The sequence below is a fragment of the Mchenga conophoros genome, linkage group LG22 (genome assembly GCF_057382185.1).
Source record: "Mchenga conophoros isolate Kocher_MC1m ecotype Shallow Benthic linkage group LG22, M_conophoros_male_GT1.1, whole genome shotgun sequence".
Classification (NCBI taxonomy): Eukaryota; Metazoa; Chordata; class Actinopteri; order Cichliformes; family Cichlidae; genus Mchenga; species Mchenga conophoros.
The window spans coordinates 9,563,713-9,584,737 of NC_140546.1; the positions used below are offsets into that span (position 1 = coordinate 9,563,713).

The 21,025-nt window shown below is 41.6% G+C and overlaps 2 protein-coding genes across 3 annotated transcripts; one reads left to right on the forward strand and one right to left on the reverse strand.

Moving 5' to 3' along the window:
• Nucleotides 1–14,779, forward strand: klhl43 (kelch-like family member 43). 2 transcript variants are annotated; one of them, XM_085261297.1, is made up of 8 exons: nt 1–186; nt 7,180–7,311; nt 7,399–7,719; nt 8,099–8,247; nt 9,720–10,066; nt 10,816–11,115; nt 11,315–11,490; nt 11,806–14,779. In XM_085261297.1, the coding sequence occupies exons 3-8, from the start codon at nt 7,406–7,408 to the stop codon at nt 12,599–12,601; spliced, it is 2,082 nt and encodes a 693-aa protein (XP_085117423.1). In that variant the 5' UTR covers nt 1–186; nt 7,180–7,311; nt 7,399–7,405; the 3' UTR covers nt 12,602–14,779. The 2 variants fall into 2 exon arrangements, with proteins under 2 accessions (XP_085117423.1, XP_085117424.1); XM_085261298.1 differs by having other exon boundaries at nt 7,180–7,719.
• A 1,300-nt stretch (nt 14,780–16,079) lies between these two features.
• Nucleotides 16,080–20,559, reverse strand: rpl11 (ribosomal protein L11). The gene is made up of 6 exons (XM_085261299.1): nt 20,453–20,559; nt 19,683–19,833; nt 18,688–18,794; nt 18,258–18,389; nt 16,848–16,958; nt 16,080–16,162 (listed from the first exon to the last, which is right to left on the reverse strand). Exons 1-6 carry the CDS (start codon nt 20,456–20,458, stop codon nt 16,133–16,135), a joined length of 537 nt encoding a protein of 178 aa, XP_085117425.1. The 5' UTR covers nt 20,459–20,559; the 3' UTR covers nt 16,080–16,132.
• Nucleotides 20,560–21,025: the final 466 nt, after the last annotated feature.

Here is a 21,025-nt window from a genome sequence, read left to right on the forward strand (position 1 = left end):
GGGGACCCTGATACTGACACACAAACAGTCACATACACACACACACAGCACTGCTGCAGATGGACAGAGGACAGAGGGACGGAGCTAAGAGGAACCTGTGAGTGAACAACCACCCAGAACAAAGAAAGACGGTGAAAGAAGACGAAAAGGAAGAGAAGAAGAGCAAGAGCGAGGCCAGAGAAAGAGGTAAAATACATTTAATTTCAATGCTTAACAGCATGTTGAGGAGATTTTATTAAAGTGAAATAAAAACAAAACACATATGAAATTATCTCAATATGAAATTATGCTATTATCATAAAAACTAGAATTTATTCTAATCTTTATATTTAACTGTTGAGTGGAAACAATGTGAAGAAGCTGCTGCTGGAATATTACTGTACCGCAGGGGGTGTTAGAGCACACACACACACACGCCTGTAGTGCTGGTCAGCTTCTATAAATACCCGTATGAGATAAGCAGAGGAATGCAGCCACATGTGAAAGGTGATAGAAGCCGGGAGCTGCTGTTGTGTCGTGTGGATTTATGCTGCACAGGTACAGGTGACATAAACGCAGTATAGCACAAAGTATAGCACACAGTTATTATGGGTTATTATTACTGTCACAGTATGTGAGCCTGTAGTTGGTTGTGGAGCCCAAGCATGAAAACAGCATGAGCCCACCTGTCTCTGTAGCTCAGGTAAGACCTCAGCAGCTTTGAATCTTTTCTCTATTGACTAATTTCTTTATTTAACGATGAATGTTATAAATGCAACCATTTCTACATCGAGCTGATCGCCTTTTCTTGAGACTCTTGGTTTAAAAAGTTTGATTGGATTTTCCAGCACGGGCAAATTTGTGATCAAGATTTCAAACAAAGTGAAACAAACTGAAGATTCTAGCTTGTAAGAAGAAGAACAAACGTGTGAAATTCTCACATCAATATTTATAATTCGCACATGAGAGCTGAAGGCTGTGAGAGATCAGATAAATAGGTTTACCCGGCAACAAATGAGGCAGAATTTACACACAGACACTGTAGATGTCTGTATAAAGGTGTTGTTTATGTGTAATACAGATTAGGGATATCCTCTCCACGCACACTATGGAGAAGACTGTGTGTGACGGTTGTTCCCAAACAATTCAGGTATGAATCAGATGGCTTTCTATTTCTGTCCGTGGAAACAATATCAACGACCAGTTTTAACTCTGTAAATAACGCCGATGTTTCAGACTATAGCAAGCAGCTGATCGGTGAAATTGCTCTAAAATCAGTCACTTCCTGCTGAGCATCAAACAGCAAATAATCAGAGCATTTATATATGAATTATATAAGTTATTAATTCAAAATTATACTTTAATAAATGAAAGTTTGCTGACTTAAGCTGCTCTTTATGCCAGAGAGAATAATTGTGTGTGTTCACTGTGGATGTGAGGAGTGCTGCTGCTCCTCCTCATCGACAGGTGCTCTCCGTCTCCTAAACCTCCCACACTGTGATCCAGTCACAAAGGGCAGCAGATAAATTCACACTTAATACATAGTTGTTGTTTTTTTTAAATTGGCACATTAGAGTTTTTTTTCCTCTCATAAGTAGTTTTTCACTCCTGAATCACTGCTGATTGAAAACACATCTCTAATCAAGTTTAAAAACAACAAAAAGGAACAATAAACACACTCGGAAAATCAGAATCTGTAGACTGCGCTTGTGTTGTGCAGCTCTTACACGTTTAACTGAAAAGACGCTGCTCGTTTTCTGCAGAGTGACAATTATTGGACAAAATTTGTGCTTCTTTGAGAAGTGCGACACACTCAGAGCAGCTTCACAGGAGCACAGAGCTCAAGGTTTAAAAATAAAATTTCAGAGCTGAAGCTGGACCTCCAGTGCTTAGATTACCAGCCTCCTCCTTGTATTTCACAGTAAAATAGTTCCTATTTCTTCAGGTGAAAAAGCACGTGTGGCAACAGCAAATTAATACAGTTAAAAAGTGTTTTCAACATCATTTAAGATGTATTTTTCTTTTCCACCAGACACAAACAAACATCTATTAGACTGCAGAGAAGAAACTGTGAGGCTCATTACAGCTCCATAACTTCAATAATCAAATTCAAAGAAAAGCAGAGCTGAAGCTGAAATGGGCAACAATGTTAAAAATGTTTATGTTTGTAAATAAGAAAATAATCAGCCCACAGATGGATCATGTGATCACTGGCAGCGATTCAAACTGAACTCTATTTGTGTTCGGCTGCATGTTTACATTAATAACTTTCAGAGTAATCTATTACACATATGGGCTGATCCGCTTTAGTCCAGAGCTTTTATTTAACCACAGGAGGCAGGATCTTCTCACAGTTTTTGTGATAACACCTGAACTCAAACTGATTAATGCTCAATCTTGTTGTTTTGAAAGAGGTATATTTGTTGTTGTTGGTGGTTGGAGCTGGGGGTGGAGGTCTGGTTCCCAGTACGGTGGATGACGGAGCAGCTGCTCACACCTCTAACCTTGGTCCCAGATATTTGTGACAGCTGACCCACACAGAGCAAAGATTATTTTCACAGCACTGAATCACTTCGTTAGCAAGTTTGTCTGAAATCTTGATTTTAAAGATGTTACATGTTAAAGGAAATGATAGATGGATTTATTTATGTTTAAACTACGAGAGCACAGCGTCAGCTAGTGGCTTTTTTTTATTCCAGATGCATTTATATGAAAGAGAGTGGGCTTATTAATATTTGTGACAGGCCACATTTAGTAAATTACACTTGTAAAACATGCATTTAAGTAATGCTTCAACATTTAAGCTAAGCTACTTTCAGCTGCTTCCTCTTTCAAAGGCGTCACCACAGAGGATTTGGCTGATTTTCCCTTCCTGATTCAACCTCAAAGGGATTTGTGTATCCTCCATGGACTGAAGTGGGGATCTTTCATATGGTAGACAAATGTATAAATAACTACACTGTGTTTAACTTTTGAAAGGGAATGAAATTCAGTAGCCTGCAGAGACTGAAGCTACTCTTCTAAACTAGTTAGGTTAAAATACCGGTGGACGTTTTTTCCCTTTAGGATTTAGGATGTAGGCTTTGTCTTATGAGGAAGAACAAAAACTGTCCGGTGTTCAACCATGAGCATAAAATTGTGTAAACCAAGAAAAAGGTGCTTAATCAGATTTAGCTAAATAGCAGGCGTTGATTAGCCTGAATGTGATAAAAAAAAAACTGCAGTTCCTCTTACGGCCACTTGAGGCTTGCTCCTAAACTGAGTCCCCATAAACCTCCAGGTTAAAACATCCAGCTTCACAGCAGGAATAAACCTGCTTACAGTTTTCTGTGGATAGTTTCTCTCTGAGGGGCGTGGCCACCTTCACTGACAGCTGTTGGGACCAGTAACCAGCTGTTGCATTGTCACCTTTGCTAATTAGAATTAATGAACCATGGTATGCTATAAGACAGACTTTCCTTGTGTTAACTGACAAAACCTGAAATCCCAGCTGGAGTTAACAGGTATGACGGTGCTTATCAGCTCTCCCTGTTAGGCTTCCATTATCACATGATCATAATAATAAAATGGTGATAAAAATCATTAAAATGCATAGTCGTTGCAAAAAGAGATTAAGTCACAGAAAATGGTTAAATCTGGTGATTTATCGCACTGAGCGGTAAAATAAACATTTTATTGTTTATTTATGTTATGGCAGAGTGCGCCCTCAGTGCTGCTGTTTATATCTGAGACTTAGAGCTCTGATAAGGAGACGTGGAAATCGCTTTAGTTTGCCAGCAGATACAGAAGTAGGTATTCCTGGTGTGTGTTCTGTGCTCTGGCAGCTGCAGCAGTGTGAAAGAGACTCGCACTCAGTTTGGGTTTAATCAATATTCCGATTACCAGCTTGAAGAATCTGTATTGCACTTACATCATGCTTTAAATAAAAGAATTAGTGAATACCTGGGTCTGTCAGACGATTTTAAACTGTGAACATAACCTGCTCTTGACCAGGTTCTGTGTTCAGCATATGTTACTGCTGTGATTTAGCCAGGCACAAAGACACTGAAAACTCTGACTTTAAGCTTGAAATAGCCCGCTGAGCCACTAATCTCACTTCATCGTGCACCCCTTGGGGCCTCTGTGCCATGTTTATGCGATTTTTATGGGACTGAAAAAGAAATTCTTACTTTATTTGAAATTTCTATAAGTAAAAGTTTGCATATCTTTTAAGATCAGGCTGTAAATTTTCAATTTTCTACATTTACGTTTGGTTTTGTCTTCATATCTCTGCTGATGCTTCATGTTTTAATGGCTCTGCGTTGCTGTTACCATCAAACTGAAGGGGAGCGGCCAAGGTCACAGTCACAGAAACCCTGTATAGACTCACAGATCCGAAAGTCTGTGGAGTGATTTCACTCTTCTTCTTCTGATGTATGAGGTTATACAGCAGCTTAGCAGTCGGCTAAACGCTACTGTTTCAACTGTTTCAGGAGGGATTGCAACACTCCAAGTGACCATTTGTAACTCTGAGCTCCTCCTCTTCATATGACACCAACAACAGCTGCTGCTCCGTCCTGTACTATCCCATCTCCCACCATTGCCCGTCCTTATGTGGAGCCCAAAGGCGCTATTTAAGGGAGGAGGGTGGAAAGAGCGGTGAATCACGTCTGTGGTCTTGGTGGTTTCACTGCAGTTATGTTTGAGTTGTGGGTGTAGGAATACTTTTTCCATGAGGCTAGAAGTTAACCGAGCCGTCTTTTTGATGAGCTGAGAGGTTTGACAGCATCAGATTACAGATACAGTAACACTGGTGGTCGCATCAGAGGATGTTGTTAACGATTTAGATCAGCCACATTCTGCAGCAAAGGAAGCATGAGAAACATAACGGAGGCAGAGAGACAACATCATTAATTTACACCATCTAAAAAAGCTTAAATCACATTAATAACATGTTAGAAATAAGCTCATATATTTTAACATATTAAACCTTACTACGTCCAGTCGTTGTGCAAGCACACGCTCATAAGTTTTGCAGATTATTTTGCTAAGAGAGCAACAGTTACACCAAAAATGACAAATTCTGCTTCTTAATGCTTTAATGGTTTATCCCTCCTGAAATCTACACTTGTGCCCAGTTCTTCACTAAACAAAGGAAATGCGGACTTACTGAACATGTTCTGGAATGACAACAAGGGCAAAGCTGCTATTTCCAAGGCTGTGTGGTTTTATAACTGGCAGAGCTCGTTATCAACAAACTGTGAGCCAAGAACAAAGATCACCGTCTCTGTTTATCGCTGCATGTCCACAACACTTTAAAACTCTGCAAACAGAGCAGGGAGGCCTCTGCGTTTGTGTCACTAACATTTATAACCGTGTCATCGTGACCTTCGCTCATTCACTGCATCGCGCACGAGTGCAGCAGCTGATGTAGAAAATAGCTGCATATAAAGCACAAAGCAGACACGCCGAGTTTCAGATGAGGAGTTTTTATCAAAAGATTTGAAATTTGTTGTTTGTCCTGCATCGTCAGAGAAGGATGTGTTTGTCAGTGTGAACCAAATAGTGCCACACAAAGACAAAAGACACAAACAGACAGATTCTTTGCAGTAAAGATTGCTAATATTTTCTTTTATAGCTTTTTCTCCCAATGGATGTTCATACTACACCAACGTTATTAAGTAATAGATAAATGATTAAATGATGTAAAAGTTCCTGGGTTTTGTTTTTTTTTTTTTTTACCATCTACAGTAGAAATAATCAGTTCTCATTTCACATTTATTTCTTACAATTTTGGCCCAAAGCTCCGTGCAGATACATTTTTTGTTTTACCAGAGCAGCTTTTCTTTATCGTGCAGAAAAACTGAGATGTGCTGTTGATATTGCACTTCTTATTCTTATATTATTCTCAGAGATTAAATGTGCAGTCAAACTTCTTTACACTGACAGAAAGGGGAGAGTAAAATGAGTTTGTCATCCCTGATTTAAGATATATAACCAACCAAACCAGAATAAGTAGAATCCGAAAGCTTTCAGTGAAAATTGTTTGTAAACAATATCCCAGACCAGTTGCACAAATACATTTATGCATATAATATACAAGATGTTACTGTTTTCAGCTGAAAAGACAAGACGACACCCTCCATCCTTCATGCACAACTGAACCTATATGCTTTCAGCATATGCAGGACGTCCCCTATGCAACATTTCTACTCTTTGTTTATTTCAGACACCCTCTAACATCCATGTATCGCCTCCTCTCGGTCACCTCACTGCTCTGGCAGTTTGTAGAGCTCGACTCATTGCGAGCGTGACTAAGATTCCCCGGTCGCTTTGTGAGTGAAATACGGAGCGTGTGATGTGCAACAGTGGGCCACTATAAACCGCAAACACCGCCCCGAGCCGAGCCTCAGGACACATGCAGCTGTCATTCACAGCTACAGACGTGGAGTTTGTCCTCGGGCGAGCCTCTGCGGGATTTGGAAAAGGTTCTGATGATCAGTCGGTGTTTGTTGTGTTGTGTCAGAGTACTGGTCATCTGTCAGTAGGCGGGGAGTGATTCTGAAGTCACCATAATACAGAGACTTTTGAAAAGCTCGTGGATTTTGTGATACTGTAAACAGAAAATGTAAGAAGTGGATCCAAAGTGCTTCGTCAATATGTACAAAATATAAAAACTGCGATGTTAAACAAAATTTCAGCAATAATGAAAAAAATGTATGAGAATAAAATACTGGAAATACCAGATAACAATAACTATAAAGGAAACTGGGATGATGTAACAGGACTGTTTACACCAGAGAGGGAAATCACATCATGAAGCTTCAAGCTGAGTCACCATTTTAAAACTAGATGTGAAGACTGAGGGGTGGATTTGATTGGTTGTTAGTGAATGAGTGTATCCCAGGTGATCATCCATTCTGACTCTGATAATGACCATAATCCAAAAGCTGATCGGCAAAGTGTTTGCCGAGGTAGTGAGGGAGGGACCTGAGGGCTGTTTTCCTTGCTAAGCAAATTGAGGCCTGGTCAGCACTTGAATTTGAGAGCACCTGGGAAGAGCAGCTCCTGTAAACCTGTGGTCAGCTGTGGCCCAGGAGGCAAAGTTGGTCATTGACCAACTGGACGGTTGTTGGGTCGGTCATCAGCTCCCCCAGGCTGAACATCAAAGTACTTGGACAAGTTGGTGAACTCCAAATTTCTGCTTCTGTTTTCTTCCAGGTGCTGTGTGCTGTGTTAGAGTGAAACCACCAACCTACCCAGCTATCAACACTGATCCAAGGCTGCTTCACTGAACACTTATTTTCCCCTAAAGAAGATCAAACCAACTCGTTTGTACATTTTATTGTAAAAGTAAGTTACTCAGTGGGTGAATTTAATAAACTCAGTCATTAAAGTAAAGATCGACTAAAACAAAGAAAAAAAACACATCGCCCACAGTCCAACGATGCCTCCCAAGAAGAAGGCCTCCCGTCCGAAGAAGGCTGCCGTGGAAACCATCTCTCAGGTCGCCATGGAGGCTGTTTCAGCCACCTTGAAAGTGGAGAACCGTGGCGACGGTGTTGTGGTGATGGAGAGCGGGGTGAAGAAGATTGAGCAGATGGCAGCTCTGGACATCGCTCAGCTGAACAGCCTCAACCTACCCCTGCCGCCGCCCGTCATCAAGCCCGGAGAGAGAGGCCTCGGCCTGGGCAGCGAGCTCACGCGACCCCTGCACGGCAACGCCCTGCTGGAGGAGCTCAGCAAGATGCGCCAGGAGAAGTTAGTTTGATGCTGACTGCTGCATCACACTGTAAAATACTTTCAGTTAGTGATAGAGTAATATATGTTTTTGTGCAATAATTTAAGTTTACAGGCTGCTGAGACACACAAGGGTAATTTCAAGATTCAGGCAGAATTTCATCAATAAAATTTCAAGGAACTGAAAAACTTTTATTGGCACTTTACAGTACGCGCCAAAACAGCATGATACAATATAACCTTCTTAGGCTACAGCTATGATTGAGTGCATTGCAAAACCCACACATTTAATGAATCTTTCAATTAAACACATCAGTAATTCAGTTATGGAACGATACAACCTGGGAAAATGACCAGTTTAGAGTTTTATTAGAGCTTTCTTCTTCTTTGTTCCTCCCAGGTTCCTGACTGATCTGGAGTTGGCTTGTAAGACAAAAGCCTTTGATGTCCACAAACTGGTGATCTCCTCAGTCAGTCAGTACTTCAGGGAGATTCTGGCCAAAGACCCCAGCATGAAGCGCCTCGAGCTCCCCTCCCTTTCACCTCTTGGTAGGTTCAATTCATGTTAAGACAAAGCTTAGATTCTTACATGTAACCTTCAAATAAAGCTTACAACATAAGTCAAACTCCTTTGGCCACAGACTTCATGCACCTCATGACGGTTACCAGGCCAAATGTACAGCTTCTTCCTCCAAGTTTGTTACAATGGCCAATCACAGCATCTCTTATACCGATGCTACAGCAATAACATCTTAAAAAAAGAGAGTGCGTGTTAATAGTTTTCTGTCTTTTAGATGTTTTTGTTGAATCATGTCGTGCTGCAGACTATTTAGGCAGATACCTTACACAGCCATTACTTCAGTGTCTCGATGACATTAAGGCTTGGATGTCTGTTAACTTTTTAAAATTCAATGATAAAAAGACAGAGGTGATGGTTTTTGGTAGCTCCACTGAGACCCCCAATGTGTATGTAGATTCCCTGGCACAGTATGTTGAGCCAACTGTCACAAACCTGGGGGTCAAAGTGGACTGTGATCTGAAGTTTGATAATCAAATTAAGGCAGTGGTAAAATCTAGCTTCTTTCACCTCAGGCAGCTGGCAAAAATAAAGCCAATTCTTTCACGGCAGCACTTTGAGACAGTGATCCACGCCTTTGTTAGCACTCGGCTGGATTACTGTAATGCACTTTATATTGGGGTCAGTGCATTATATATTAGTCATCTACAGAGGGTGCAAAATGCCGCAGCTCGTCTTTTAACAGGCACTCGAAAGTTTGAGCACATTTCCCCTGTTTTAGCTTCACTTCACTGGCTGCCCATTTCTTTTAGGATTCATTTTAAAATTCTTTTATTTACTTTTAAAGCTCTCCATGGCCTAGCTCCATCTTATCTCTCTGAGCTGCTACAGCCTTATACACCCACCCGCTCTCTCAGGTCAGCTGATCAGCTGCTCCTGAAGATACCCAGGACTGGGCGTAAACTTAGAGGAGATCGTGCTTTTGCTGTAGCAGCTCCCAAACTGTGGAACAAGCTTCCTTTAGAGATTAGACAGGCCACTTCTTTACCTGTTTTTAAGTCACTCTTGAAAACCCACCTCTTTACCCTGGCCTTTGACACCACGTGAGATGTTGGTTTTTTATTTTAGTTGTTTTTAGGTGATTCGATGCTGTTTTATCTTGTTTTTGTTTTAACATAGGGCTGTTTTAATTTTATGTTTTAATTTTATGTTTTTTATTTATTTATTTTGCTGTTTTCTGTTATTCTATTGTTTTAACTTATTTTCTGTACAGCACTTTGTTCCTGTGCTGGGTATTTTAAAGTGCTTTATAAATAAAATTGGATTGGATTTACATCCTATGAAGCAGAAAAAAATCAGTTTTTTCAAGTATAAATGGCAATAAAATGTTAAAATAAAACAGTTAAATAAAACAGTTATCCATTGCTCCTACCGATGCATGACACTCCTTATCTAAACAACTTTCTTAAGTTCTTCAGTTTATGTGGTGACTCCCCATCTGCAGGTCTGGCCAATGTCATCACCTTCGCCTACCTGGGTCGCGTCCACATGTCCCTGTACACCATCAGCTGCACCGTGTCCGCCGCCGCCACCCTGCAGATCCCGCAGCTCCTCAAGATGTGCGTGGACTTCCTGCTGGCCGAGCTCAACGTGCAGACCTGTGTCTACATCTGGAACATCGCCGCCGCCTACGCCCTCCTGCCTGTGTGCGACGCCGCCCGCCGCTTTGTGCTGGAGAACTTTGTGCAGTTTGCAGAGACACCGCTCTTCAACCAGCTGACCCTGGAGCAGATCTCGGCCTTCCTGCAGGACGACTCACTGCTGCTGCCTTCAGAGGTCACCGCCTTCAAGGTCAGAGGTCAAACATCGTGTTTATTTGTTAATAAAACATCGTTCCAGCACATCCGGCCGAATTAATCACAGCTGCGGTTTAATCTTAAGTTTATTTTAATCCAAATTCTACTAAAATGCTTCTTACTGTGAATTTGGGGGAAAATAATATCAACTTCTCAGGTGAGAAGTAGTGCCGGCTCTTCTAGGAGGCGACTCCTGACACTTGCAGTGTTAACTCGCTGACCCTCTGGGACTTCCTTCTATTTTCATCCAGGACTAAAAACAGGCCCCAGACCAGCTGTTGAGAACCCAGCACAGACCCATCAATCCAAACCAGTCAGCTGCAGGTCGGCTGTGAGCATAAGGCCCCAAGTATAACTCCTTGCCTGTTTATTAATATTCAGCCGCATTACAAACTTAAATAGACAAACAGCTGAGAAGAAGTGATTTTATTTATAAACTGGACCATATGTGAGTCTGTGAATATCTCAGTAGATACATTAAACTGGTACCATCTCCGGACTGGTTTAGTAGCACAACAAATTACACATACTGAATCCAAACGGTGAGTTATTATCACAAATCATATTAATTAAACCTAAATCATAAGTGCCAAAACAAGACATTTTAAAACTTTTTCATGACAAACAGAAATCAGGAGATGTGGGTTTCCTGAAAAACTATGGCCGCCGCAGGACTGGAAAATGAGAGAGTTTATGCTAAATCTTTAAATCTCTCATATCCAGTGATGTCATCTCCTCCTCCAGCTCGCCATGAAGTGGCTCGACTTTGACGCCTCCCGTCAGGTTCACGCCGGAGAGCTTCTGTCGCAAGTTCGCTTTGAGACCATCCCGGCCAGCGAGCTGGTGAGCCAGATCCAGCCTGTGCCGCGCATGATGCAGGACCCCCAGTGTCACCGCCTGCTGGTGGACGCCATGAACTACCACCTCCTGCCCTACCAGCAAAACACCCTGCAGTCCCGACGCACGCGGGTCCGCGCCGGGCATCAGACTCTGCTCATCGTCGGAGGGCGTCCGTCTCTCACCGAGAGAGCTCTGAGCCGAGAGGTCGGTGCTAAAAATGTGTGACTATACTGAATAGAAATAGAACAGAAATATCCTTTATTGTCCCTCAATGGGGAAATATGAGTGAGAGGACATGTAGTTTGATCCTGGGGCTGAGATGGACTTATTTGCTAGTTTTGTACTCTTTATATTCAGTTAAAACTAATAAAATGCCAAACTGACCTTTGACCTTGGCATTTAGGTGCTGTGGAGGGACCCTCGTGACGGAGGAGCCACCTGGCGTCACCTCACCCAGCTGCCAGCAAAGAGCTTCAACCAGTGCGTGGCTGTGATGGATGGTTTTCTGTATGTGGCGGGAGGAGAGGACCAGAACGACGCCCGAAACCAGGCGAAACACGCCGTCAGCACCCTCAGCAGGTGGGAGCAGGAACAACCAGCAGGACGCTCTCAGATATCTGACTGTAGTGAAGCTCACAAGGGGGTTAATGCTGCTCTTTGATTATATCATGGTGACTTTGATAGAAGATCACGTCTCAGAAAATATTAAAGCAATAAAAAGAATATTACTGCAGAACATCTGGAAAAACATTTATAACCAATACATCAACAGGACCTTGAGATCAGTAACCCGTCCCTGCTACTTTGGTTTTACCTAATCAGATATATTAGAGCCCCACTTTTCCCTGAACGAGCCTTTAACTGACTCTCTCCTCATCCATTTCCCTACATCAGATATGACCCTCGCTTCAACACCTGGCTCCACCTGGCCAGCATGCGTCAGCGCCGCACACACTTCTCCCTGGCTGCCAGCGGCGGTCGACTGTTCGCCATTGGCGGGCGCAACGTGGAAGGTCTCCTGGCCACCAGCGAGAGCTACCTGCCCTCCTCCAACACCTGGCAGATGCGTGCCCCCATGGAGATGCCCCGCTGCTGCCACGCCAGCGCCACTCTGCCCTCCGGAGACATCCTGGTGACCGGTGGCTACATCAACTGCGCCTACTCCCGCTCTGTGGCGTGCTACAACGTGGAGACCGACACCTGGTCCGAGAAGCCTCCCATGGAGACGCCCCGCGGCTGGCACTGCTCCGCCACCGTTGGAGGGAAGGTGTACGTGGTGGGAGGAAGCCAGCTGGGGCCCGGTGGAGAGCGGGTGGATGTGCTGTCAATGGAGGTCTACTCTCCTGAGAGTGGATCATGGAGCCGGGCCGCCCCGCTGCCTCTTGGTGTGAGCACTGCAGGTCTGTCCTCGCTGGCAGAAAAGCTGTACCTGCTGGGCGGCTGGAATGAAGCGGAGAAACGCTACAAGGCTGCCGTGCAGAAATACGACCCGGCCACAGACAGCTGGTCTATGGCCGAGGATCTTCCCGAGCCCACGGTTGGAGTCTCCTGTTGCACCCTGACGCTCCCGCATCGCCAAACACCGCGCCGGCAGCACCGCAACACCCCGGGCAACGAAGACCAGCAGCAGGTCGCCAAGAACCGAAGTAGAGAGAGCAGCATGTCTTCATCACAGAGCACCACCGCATAGGAACACCGAGGAGGAGAGAGACCAGAGGAGAGCAGAGGGGGTCAACCTCAGGACAACATCTGGATCATGTCTGATGTCTTTTCTGAAAAGTTTAGTAAACGTCACAATTTAAGAACAAAACAGATAAACTTAAAGGTACATGTTGTAAATTTCTACATTTTAAAAAAGTTCCAAACCTTTTTGAAAAACGATCTAAAGTTCTGAAAAGCTGCTATGACTTTATGTCCAAAGCATCTGTGTTCTGTGTGTAAGAGGCAAACTAGGGCCGGGCCAGATTTTTGTGTAATAACACGATGTGCTGCAGCAAGTCAGCGTAGCTTAACCAGCCACTAATTTAATAAATTTAAAGGTATTTACTGTGGCTGTCAGGAAAAAGGCAAAGCCTGTCGAGGAAATAGGGGTAGATCAAAAGAAAGATCAAAAGTAAAACATCTCAATTAAAATCTCAACAAACATCAGTAGAGTGCTGCCCCCTGCTGGTGACAGGTTTAATTAAAGGGTAATTACAAAAAATACCTTTAAACTGCCGCAAGTGCTGAGTAAATGACAAAATAAATGTAAACATCTGAGAAAACATTTACTCAAACACTCAAATGTGAATGTAGACATGGTAAAGTCACACTTATCATGCATATTAAGTTCATATTAACAGAAGTGAGCATACTCAGCAAACATTATTAAAACAGCTATGGTGACATTGCTTTCAGGTACGACAGAGGCCACAGACCGTCGAGGAGTTAAATACACGTGTCTTTGGTTTTTTGTTTTTTATATAATGACGTCTGATCGACAGTCGCACATCTTCCCCATGTTCACACACTGGTGCTCCCACAGTTTGAGCCATCACCATTCATCTGCATGTCAACTTATATCTGATCTGATTAAGGTGAACTAAAAGTGTCTCTGCACCGACGTCAGCGTTTCCTGTGATGGACGTTCAGTAAGAAATGGGCTCCAGAGTGTTTCGCTTCGTTCAAATCGACAATCTGACTGAAGATTTAAACATTTAAACTTGCAATTATAGGCAGCTAACATGAAAACATGCAATATCCAGTACAAGTGACAGGGCATGTATGTAAGAATAAGAAGATGAAATACTTTATTTATCCAAAAAGTAGTGAAATACAAACAAAACACAACAAAAGATAAGATCACGGGCTCAGACGCTATAATCTATTTTATTGTTTTAAAAATTGTAAGCTGATTGATTTGAAACTCAGGTTCAAAGTTCCAGTCTTGTATTTGTCCAATTTAACGTCTTCAAAGACACATTTCTGTCCACGTGCGTGTGTCCTCCATTTTTATGAAGTTAGAATCTGAGCCTTACTGATGATGCAAACAACCACAGCACCCGAGCTGTTTTAAAAAGAATAAATAGGAGACTGCATGGTCCAAAGGAGGTTTAAGGTGGATTGGAAACAGAAAAGGTAACGGATGGATGGGAAGGTGGAGCCGGTGGAGGAAGAGAGGCGACAGGTGGATGATGAAGGACGGATAGATGGAAAAAAGGTTATCTGTGTCTGGGGTGGTTTGATCAAACGTCGCTGTGAATCCGCAGGTTGTGCACCAAGATGTTTCTAAGCCAGCGCGTGGCTGTCAAAACAAGTGTGAATGTGTGTGTGAGTGTGAGAGAGTGATGGCAGGAGTGTGTGTCTGCTACAGCGAGAGAAAAAAAACTGACAAAAACTGCAAAAAATATGACGATTTATCATCAGGAAACTTGAAATACTCAAGATCAACTCAAGAAAACCAGCAACAAACGATCATGTAGTCAAGGATTTATTTATTTAATATTTAATTTTAAGTAGTGTAGCTTAAACGTAACAAAAAAGACAAAAAATATGCAGATGCAGTGCCTGGAAAAATATATAAAAAAAATAAAAAAGGTTAAGCAACTTGGCTTCAACACTAAATAATTAAGTTTCCCCAAAACATAAAAAAAAAGCATAAAAACCTGAATAAAAGGATAAAAATATACAAATAAAGAATTAAGTGGTGTCACGGCTCACCTGTTTTAACTGAAACTAAGACAAAGTGCAGAACCAGTGAGACTCCAGCAGCTGTGGAGCACTTTCACAGATAAATACTCTGCATCCTGCACTTTATCTGATTGGCTGAAGATGTGTTTGGGTGGTTTCTGTGGAGTTTCACTGAATAAAGACAATCTGATCAAAACAAGTCGACTCTGCCTGTTGTTTATTGTGGACACTCTCTTTTTTAGACGTCACGTTAGAAGTGGAGACACGAACTACTTACTGCTTTTCAGGGCAGAAAATCAGTGCAGGAAACATGACTGCACGATTTCAATAAAACCTAAAAAATTCATTATCCTTGTCCCTCGTAAACATGAAACAATAGTTTTGAGTAAAATGCAACAAAAATATAAAATTAAAAATGTATTTGCTTTATATAGATGTATGCGCTTGGTATAAAAAAAATTAAATTTTATTTGACCAGATTCCTTTTTAATTTACATTTTACATCACCCTTGTGTAACAGAGTTACATGAAGAATTTACACAATCAAATAAGTCAGCATTTTGGGCATAAATATATATTTATCATGTGCAAAAACACAGGTTTATCACATGCAACATGGCACTGTGCAGGAGCCTGGAAATCGTACTGAGTATTTTGCAGGCATTTAAAGCCTTAAGGATAAATCACAATCCTACTGAAGTCAAGTGTCTTTGATCACGATCAGTTATGAAGCATAAACCTTCATGGATCCACCCACTAATCCAGCAGGAGTTGTACCTGCTCCTCTGTGCTTGGAGAAACAGGAAGAGCGCTAGCTGAGCTCTGCAAAGTGAAGGGTTGTCCTTTGTTGCCATGGTTTCTGCTTCTCAACCACCTCAACACTTCCTGTTACACAGTGAGGATCGTTTTCTTTAGCATGTGATTTATCATAAAGACTCATTTTGCAGAACACGCATTATGTTTATTTCTTTATTAATGTGTCTATTGCATGATGTGAATTATTGCTGGTGTCACAGCAGGGGTACATTTAAACTGTAACTCCTCTAGTATTTTAAAGAAGTTGCCTTTAAGCAGTTTCATGTTCTTCTACTGCTGTGAGAATGTTAAGCAGAACTCATTTTATTGTTCAATTTTAATGTCTTGTAAATGAGACACTGAGTCTCAATGGGACTACCTGCATAAATAAAGCTTAAATAATAATAAAAACTATTAGCAAAATAATGAAACTGCAACTCGGAAATCAGAATACCTCGAATGTTGATAAACTGAAGGATGTTAGTACTTTTATCAGAATTTTATTCCAGTTTTAAACATGTTTGCATTTAAAGTGAGCACATTAAAGTACTACTGTACGCAAGTAAAATTAATGCTGCTGCATTTCAGAAATTAACACTTAAATTTTTCCCTCATAATCGGCACAACATTTCTGCATGTCAGTTTTTTTTCCCCTCCCACAATCAATTAAAAGATCTGAGAAATAAAAAACACGAGACAAAAACTTATTTTTTCCCATTTTATTACTTTGTTACAAACAAGATCAAAAGGTGGTCCTTTACTTGCCGGGGAGGATGATGCCATCGTACTGAAAGAGAGGAGACGAGAATGAGAGGTTACACATGAAGGAATTTGAATTTTCAGAAGAACCGTTTCACTCAAAAAGGACGTGAATTTTTAAAAAGCTGCAAAACTTTTAAAAATAGTTTAATTACCCTTTTCAATAATTCAAAAATAATAATACAATCAGCCTCCTCTGATTCAAAGGTGCTACTTTTCAGCAAATTATCCACCAAATCTTATGATACATGTTCAGCATTTAACTTGAATTAGAAGTTCAACAAATATCAGGGTTTCCCCTTCAAAATAAAGGTTTAACATTTGGTCAACATTTGAGCTTTGAAAGGTTTATGACACTCAAACTGAGTCAAACATCCTGTTCCTCCTCTTTGTCGCTTTTAAAGGAGCGTTTTCTAAATTTCTTTCTTTCGAAACTGTTTAAAAACTTCAAAAATTAACGTCAGCTATTAAAAAAAAAAATGTAAAGAAGCACCTGCTATGACCAAATCAACCCAACCTTCACTCATGCAGGTCACTAACAGCACATTCTCGTTCTTAACAGTGGTCTTATAAAAAGGTCAAGCCTCTACAGGAAATGAGCTGCACACCCAGTGGGAAACTCTTCCCCCTGGTGGTGAAAGTGTTGCCCTACAGAGGGTAATTCTTCCATAAAGGACACGTAATCTGGCAGCAATCAGGATCTGTGTACTCACTTTCTGCTGGAACCAGCGCATGGACTCCTCTTTGCGGATGCGGTGCTTGAAACCGATGCGGCCCCTTTTCCGCTTCTTGTCGGCGATGCTGAAGCCGGGTCTGCCCAGAACCTGAACGCAACAAACAGGGGAGAGCGCTTCAGAAAAGGCTCCGAGCAGCATGGATGCGCGTCTGTGAAGCCAAAGCTTTGACCTCAGTACAGCCCCCAAAACTTGATTCGCTTATGAAATAAAAACAATCATTTAATACTTATGAATGTTACAAAAACATTAGCAAATATTGGCTGCACAGTGCACGACTTCAATAGGAGAAAGTAAACTCCATTAAAGCAGAGCTTAACTTTTTATGTACTGCTTCAGTTAAAGACGATCAGCTTTGTGTGTGATTTCTAAATCAGACGTCACATCCGAGTAAACAGCATGCAGCTGTGAGTGGGTTTATAATGACAGTCTATGCAGCTGCACCGCACTTCACATTCAGCTGTCACCACATTAAAATTAAACTAGGCTGTTTTGTTAAAAATTAACTTTCTCTTCGTGTCTTTGCTCACCTCCTCTGGTGGGAGGTCTAAAGCTCAATTTAAATTAGCGTGTTCTGTGTAGAGAGTACGATGAAGTCTACACCATTTCCAGCACTTATATTTGTGTGACTGTGCTGTTTGTTACACTGTGTATAAATTCATACTGAAGTCCTGTCGATTTCCTGATTTGGGATTTCAAAAGAATCACCTTCCTCAGTCAAGTTTCCTGGTATTTTTGGAAAATTGGATTTACATTAAAAGTACTAAGAAAAAAAAGAAAAAAAAAAGGCTGAAAATCTGCGTATCGCAGCCCTGAAGACAAATTCTCATTTATTTTATTATACAGCAAAACCTGTCAAGCTGTATGCTATTTTTTCACGCTAATTTTTTTTTTTTAGGTTTCGGTTTTAAAAGGTAAAGAACTTTTGTTCCCCCTCACTGATTTAATTTAGTCAAGCTTAAAATATTTTTTTGTGGTTATAAAATGAGCAAAATAAATAAATAAATAAAAAATAAAAAATGGAAGGACAACATCAGAACAAAGTCTCTGTGCCTCACTGCAAAGGCCACACTACAATGATGGCATCAAATAAACTGACATGAATATAAAACACTGCTAAACATAAGCACTTGAGACAAACCTACTGCAGGAAGCTGCTCCGAGGATTAAATGAGTCAAATAAATCCCCGTTACATCGTATTTATTATGATTTGTTGTCTTACTGTCATCTAAAACCATAAAACCCTCAAAAACCTTGAATGACAGGTCCAAACAACATCAAGCACCCACACACGAACAATCAAAGCAAAAGGAGACAAGTAGCCGTTACTGACCCACCAAATAAGCGCTACAATTATCTACTCTTAAAGGCATTTGAGTCTTCCTCACCACATAGAAGTCCAGACCGTAGATGCCGATGCTGGGGTCGTACTTGATGCCCAGATCGATGTGCTCCTGGATGCCGAAGCCAAAGTTTCCGGTGTCGGAGAAGTTGTTCTTTCTCAACTCGTACTCACGCACCTGGAAGCAGCAGAGGAGAACCGATTTACAGCAACAGCACAAGAAAACTCCCCCAAAACACGACAACAAATCTGAATATTCATGTCAATTTGAATAACTCTACATTAATACAAATTTTTTTTGTGAAGAACGATGAATTTTTTATTGAAAAGTTTTCTATGATTTTAAATTTTACTCTAATTTTAAACACTACAATATAAAACCTTAACATTTATCAGTCTGGGTAAGCGACACCAAGGACTGAAAAGTGGAAAAAGATCACATGGATGCAGGTAAAACATGACATGGAGACACAGACCTTGAGTCCCTTCTCCAGAATCTCCTCTGCTTTGGCTCCACGGACGGTGCAGTGGACAGCAATCTTTTCATTTCTGCGAATACCAAAGGATCTCACAGTGTAGCGGGCTGCAGGAGGAGGAAACAAAAACAACCTTTAAGTCCCCATAACAGCACGAAGCGGAGTGAAATATTTCCAAAATGCAGTCCATTCCTCCTCAAGGAGGTACACATTTAAGATTAGACACATAGCAAGGGGCTACAGGAAGTAGTTTAAAAAGTTGAGCTACTACTGGCCCATCAAACACAAGGCGGGATGTGTGCCGCGGTTAATCATAACCTCTGTTCAGCTGCTTACATTTGACTTTAGGATTTGAAAAAGTCTGGTGATCATTTTTGTTTTTTAACAGTAAAATAGACTTTTCAAAGAAGTTTTCTTGACTTTAAGAAACAGGCTTAAACTCAACCGAGAACAGAAACATAACCCGGAGCCGTTACCACAGATTTGCTGGCTTGTTGCCCTCACTCATCAGCACCAGTTGCAGAAGTCAGTTAAGTGAATTATGCATATTTTATTACAGTACAACTAATAACTAAGACTAAACCACAGCTAGAAAGTGAAAACTTTGTTTTTCTATGCAGGAGGACCCGACTAGAACCTGCAACAGGCAACAATATCACTAATGTACCGGTGTGCCAAACGAGGACTACAGTCACCATCTCCTGTCAGGAGGTACGCAAGTCCAAGAGAGGCCATTGGCAAGTGAGTTTTCAAAGTAAAATACAAATAATGGCAACACAAGAGTCTTCAATACTCACAACTCAGGCCTCAGAGACCATTTCATCCCAATAGCTTAGATTCTGTTTGGTCTTACCCTCACCTGTCCATATGGCACTCTTGTGTTGTATATTTGTACTGTCCTTTATCATATACACAGGGACTTTACCTTTGAACCTGGTTGTACTGTGTAACTGTGACAAAGTTGTGTTTTTTGCTAAAGTGAGACAGACACCTACCCTTGGAGAAGACGGGGGTCTGCCCCGTGAGCTGCTCCAGCACCTTGGCAGCTCTGGTCAGTCTGTCTCCGCTCTCTCCCACGCAGATGTTCAAGCAGAGCTTGCGAATGCGGACCTCTCGCATGGGGTTCTCCTTCTTCTCACCCTGGTCCTGAAAGGGAACAACACATAGGATCAGCAACTCAAAAATATAAAACATGACAAAACCACCATCATCCAAAGTCCTCACACCATCTTAGCTGCTCCTGTTCCGCTAAAAAACCAGCCTTACTCGAGCTTCAGTTTATTCCTTCAGTCTCTTACGTCCTGTCAATGATCTGATCTACTTCAGCCTGAGATCAACACATGCCGGCCGGAGAACATGTCCGTACATATCCCCGCTGCTAATGCTACTGTTAGCACTGACACAAGAATCATACACGTCCTGATTTTTGGCAACCCCGTTAAACTGCCTAAAAACACCTCGATTAAATAACGACACGCTCAAAAAGCGGCCTGAACGTCTCTGCAATCTGAACTTTAATAGCGGAAGCGCACAGGTTCACAGAGTCTGTTAGCGGCTAGCTGGTTAGCATTACTCGCTTTCCTACTTTTAATCACTTTTCTCCAACTTTTATGTACAAATACGACCCCAGTGTGATCAACCACAGTGAGGTCTATGGCTCTGTTGACGGATCAGCCATCAGGATGAGCCTGCTGCTCCGATGACTGCAGATTTTAACCGTAACTTCACATTTCATCGCCACAGTACGACGTGAGACGATACTCACCGCCATGTTGGATCACTAAAAGAGGGCGTTTCGTTTCCGGCGACGTATATTTATAGTCGTGGGTTCACCGAAACGCGGCTTGAGGAAACATCGATGGAGAGAGCCAAGGTTCCGTGTAACGTGAAATAATAATAACAGCTAAAAACATCAACAACAACAACAAAAATAAATAAAGTTAAAAATATATCATAAAGTTAAAATGACAATAGAGCTAAAATATTAGACGTCATAAAAGAAAGTTTTAAACTTTTTTCTTTTGAAGGTAAAATCAGCAGTTTTGACTGATAAATTAACACACAGTGCTTTTTTTGCCCTGTTTCCCACTATAATTTAAGCAACGCTTCAAAATTCAACATAACTGCGCTAATAGGCAGGAGGAGGCATTTATGCTGGCTGCCAGGTGCTTCAAGTCTATTGAAAGATGCTCATGTGTATTTCTTCTGTATCACTGTTAACTACTATGTCTTTTCAATCTATTTCCTTTAGGGGTTACCAAAGCAGATCATCAGCCTCCATCTCACCCTGCCTCTAACATCCTCTTCTGTCACACTAACCCTCTCGACCACCTTCCTC

Excerpts from the sequence above, each read along its gene's own strand:
- rpl11 (XM_085261299.1), bottom strand. Across the intron at positions 18,795-19,682 it reads GACCCCCGTCTTCTCCAAGG|CCCGCTACACTGTGAGATCC; the intron begins GTAGGTGTCTGT and ends CTCCTCCTGCAG. Across the intron at positions 16,959-18,257 it reads ACGGTCTGGACTTCTATGTG|GTTCTGGGCAGACCCGGCTT; the intron begins GTGAGGAAGACT and ends TGTTGCGTTCAG.
- klhl43 (XM_085261298.1), top strand. The coding sequence starts at position 7,406 with ATGCCTCCCAAGAAGAAGGCCTCCCGTCCGAAGAAGGCTGCCGTGGAA. Across the intron at positions 8,248-9,719 it reads CCCCTCCCTTTCACCTCTTG|GTCTGGCCAATGTCATCACC; the intron begins GTAGGTTCAATT and ends CCCCATCTGCAG. Across the intron at positions 11,116-11,314 it reads AGAGAGCTCTGAGCCGAGAG|GTGCTGTGGAGGGACCCTCG; the intron begins GTCGGTGCTAAA and ends CTTGGCATTTAG.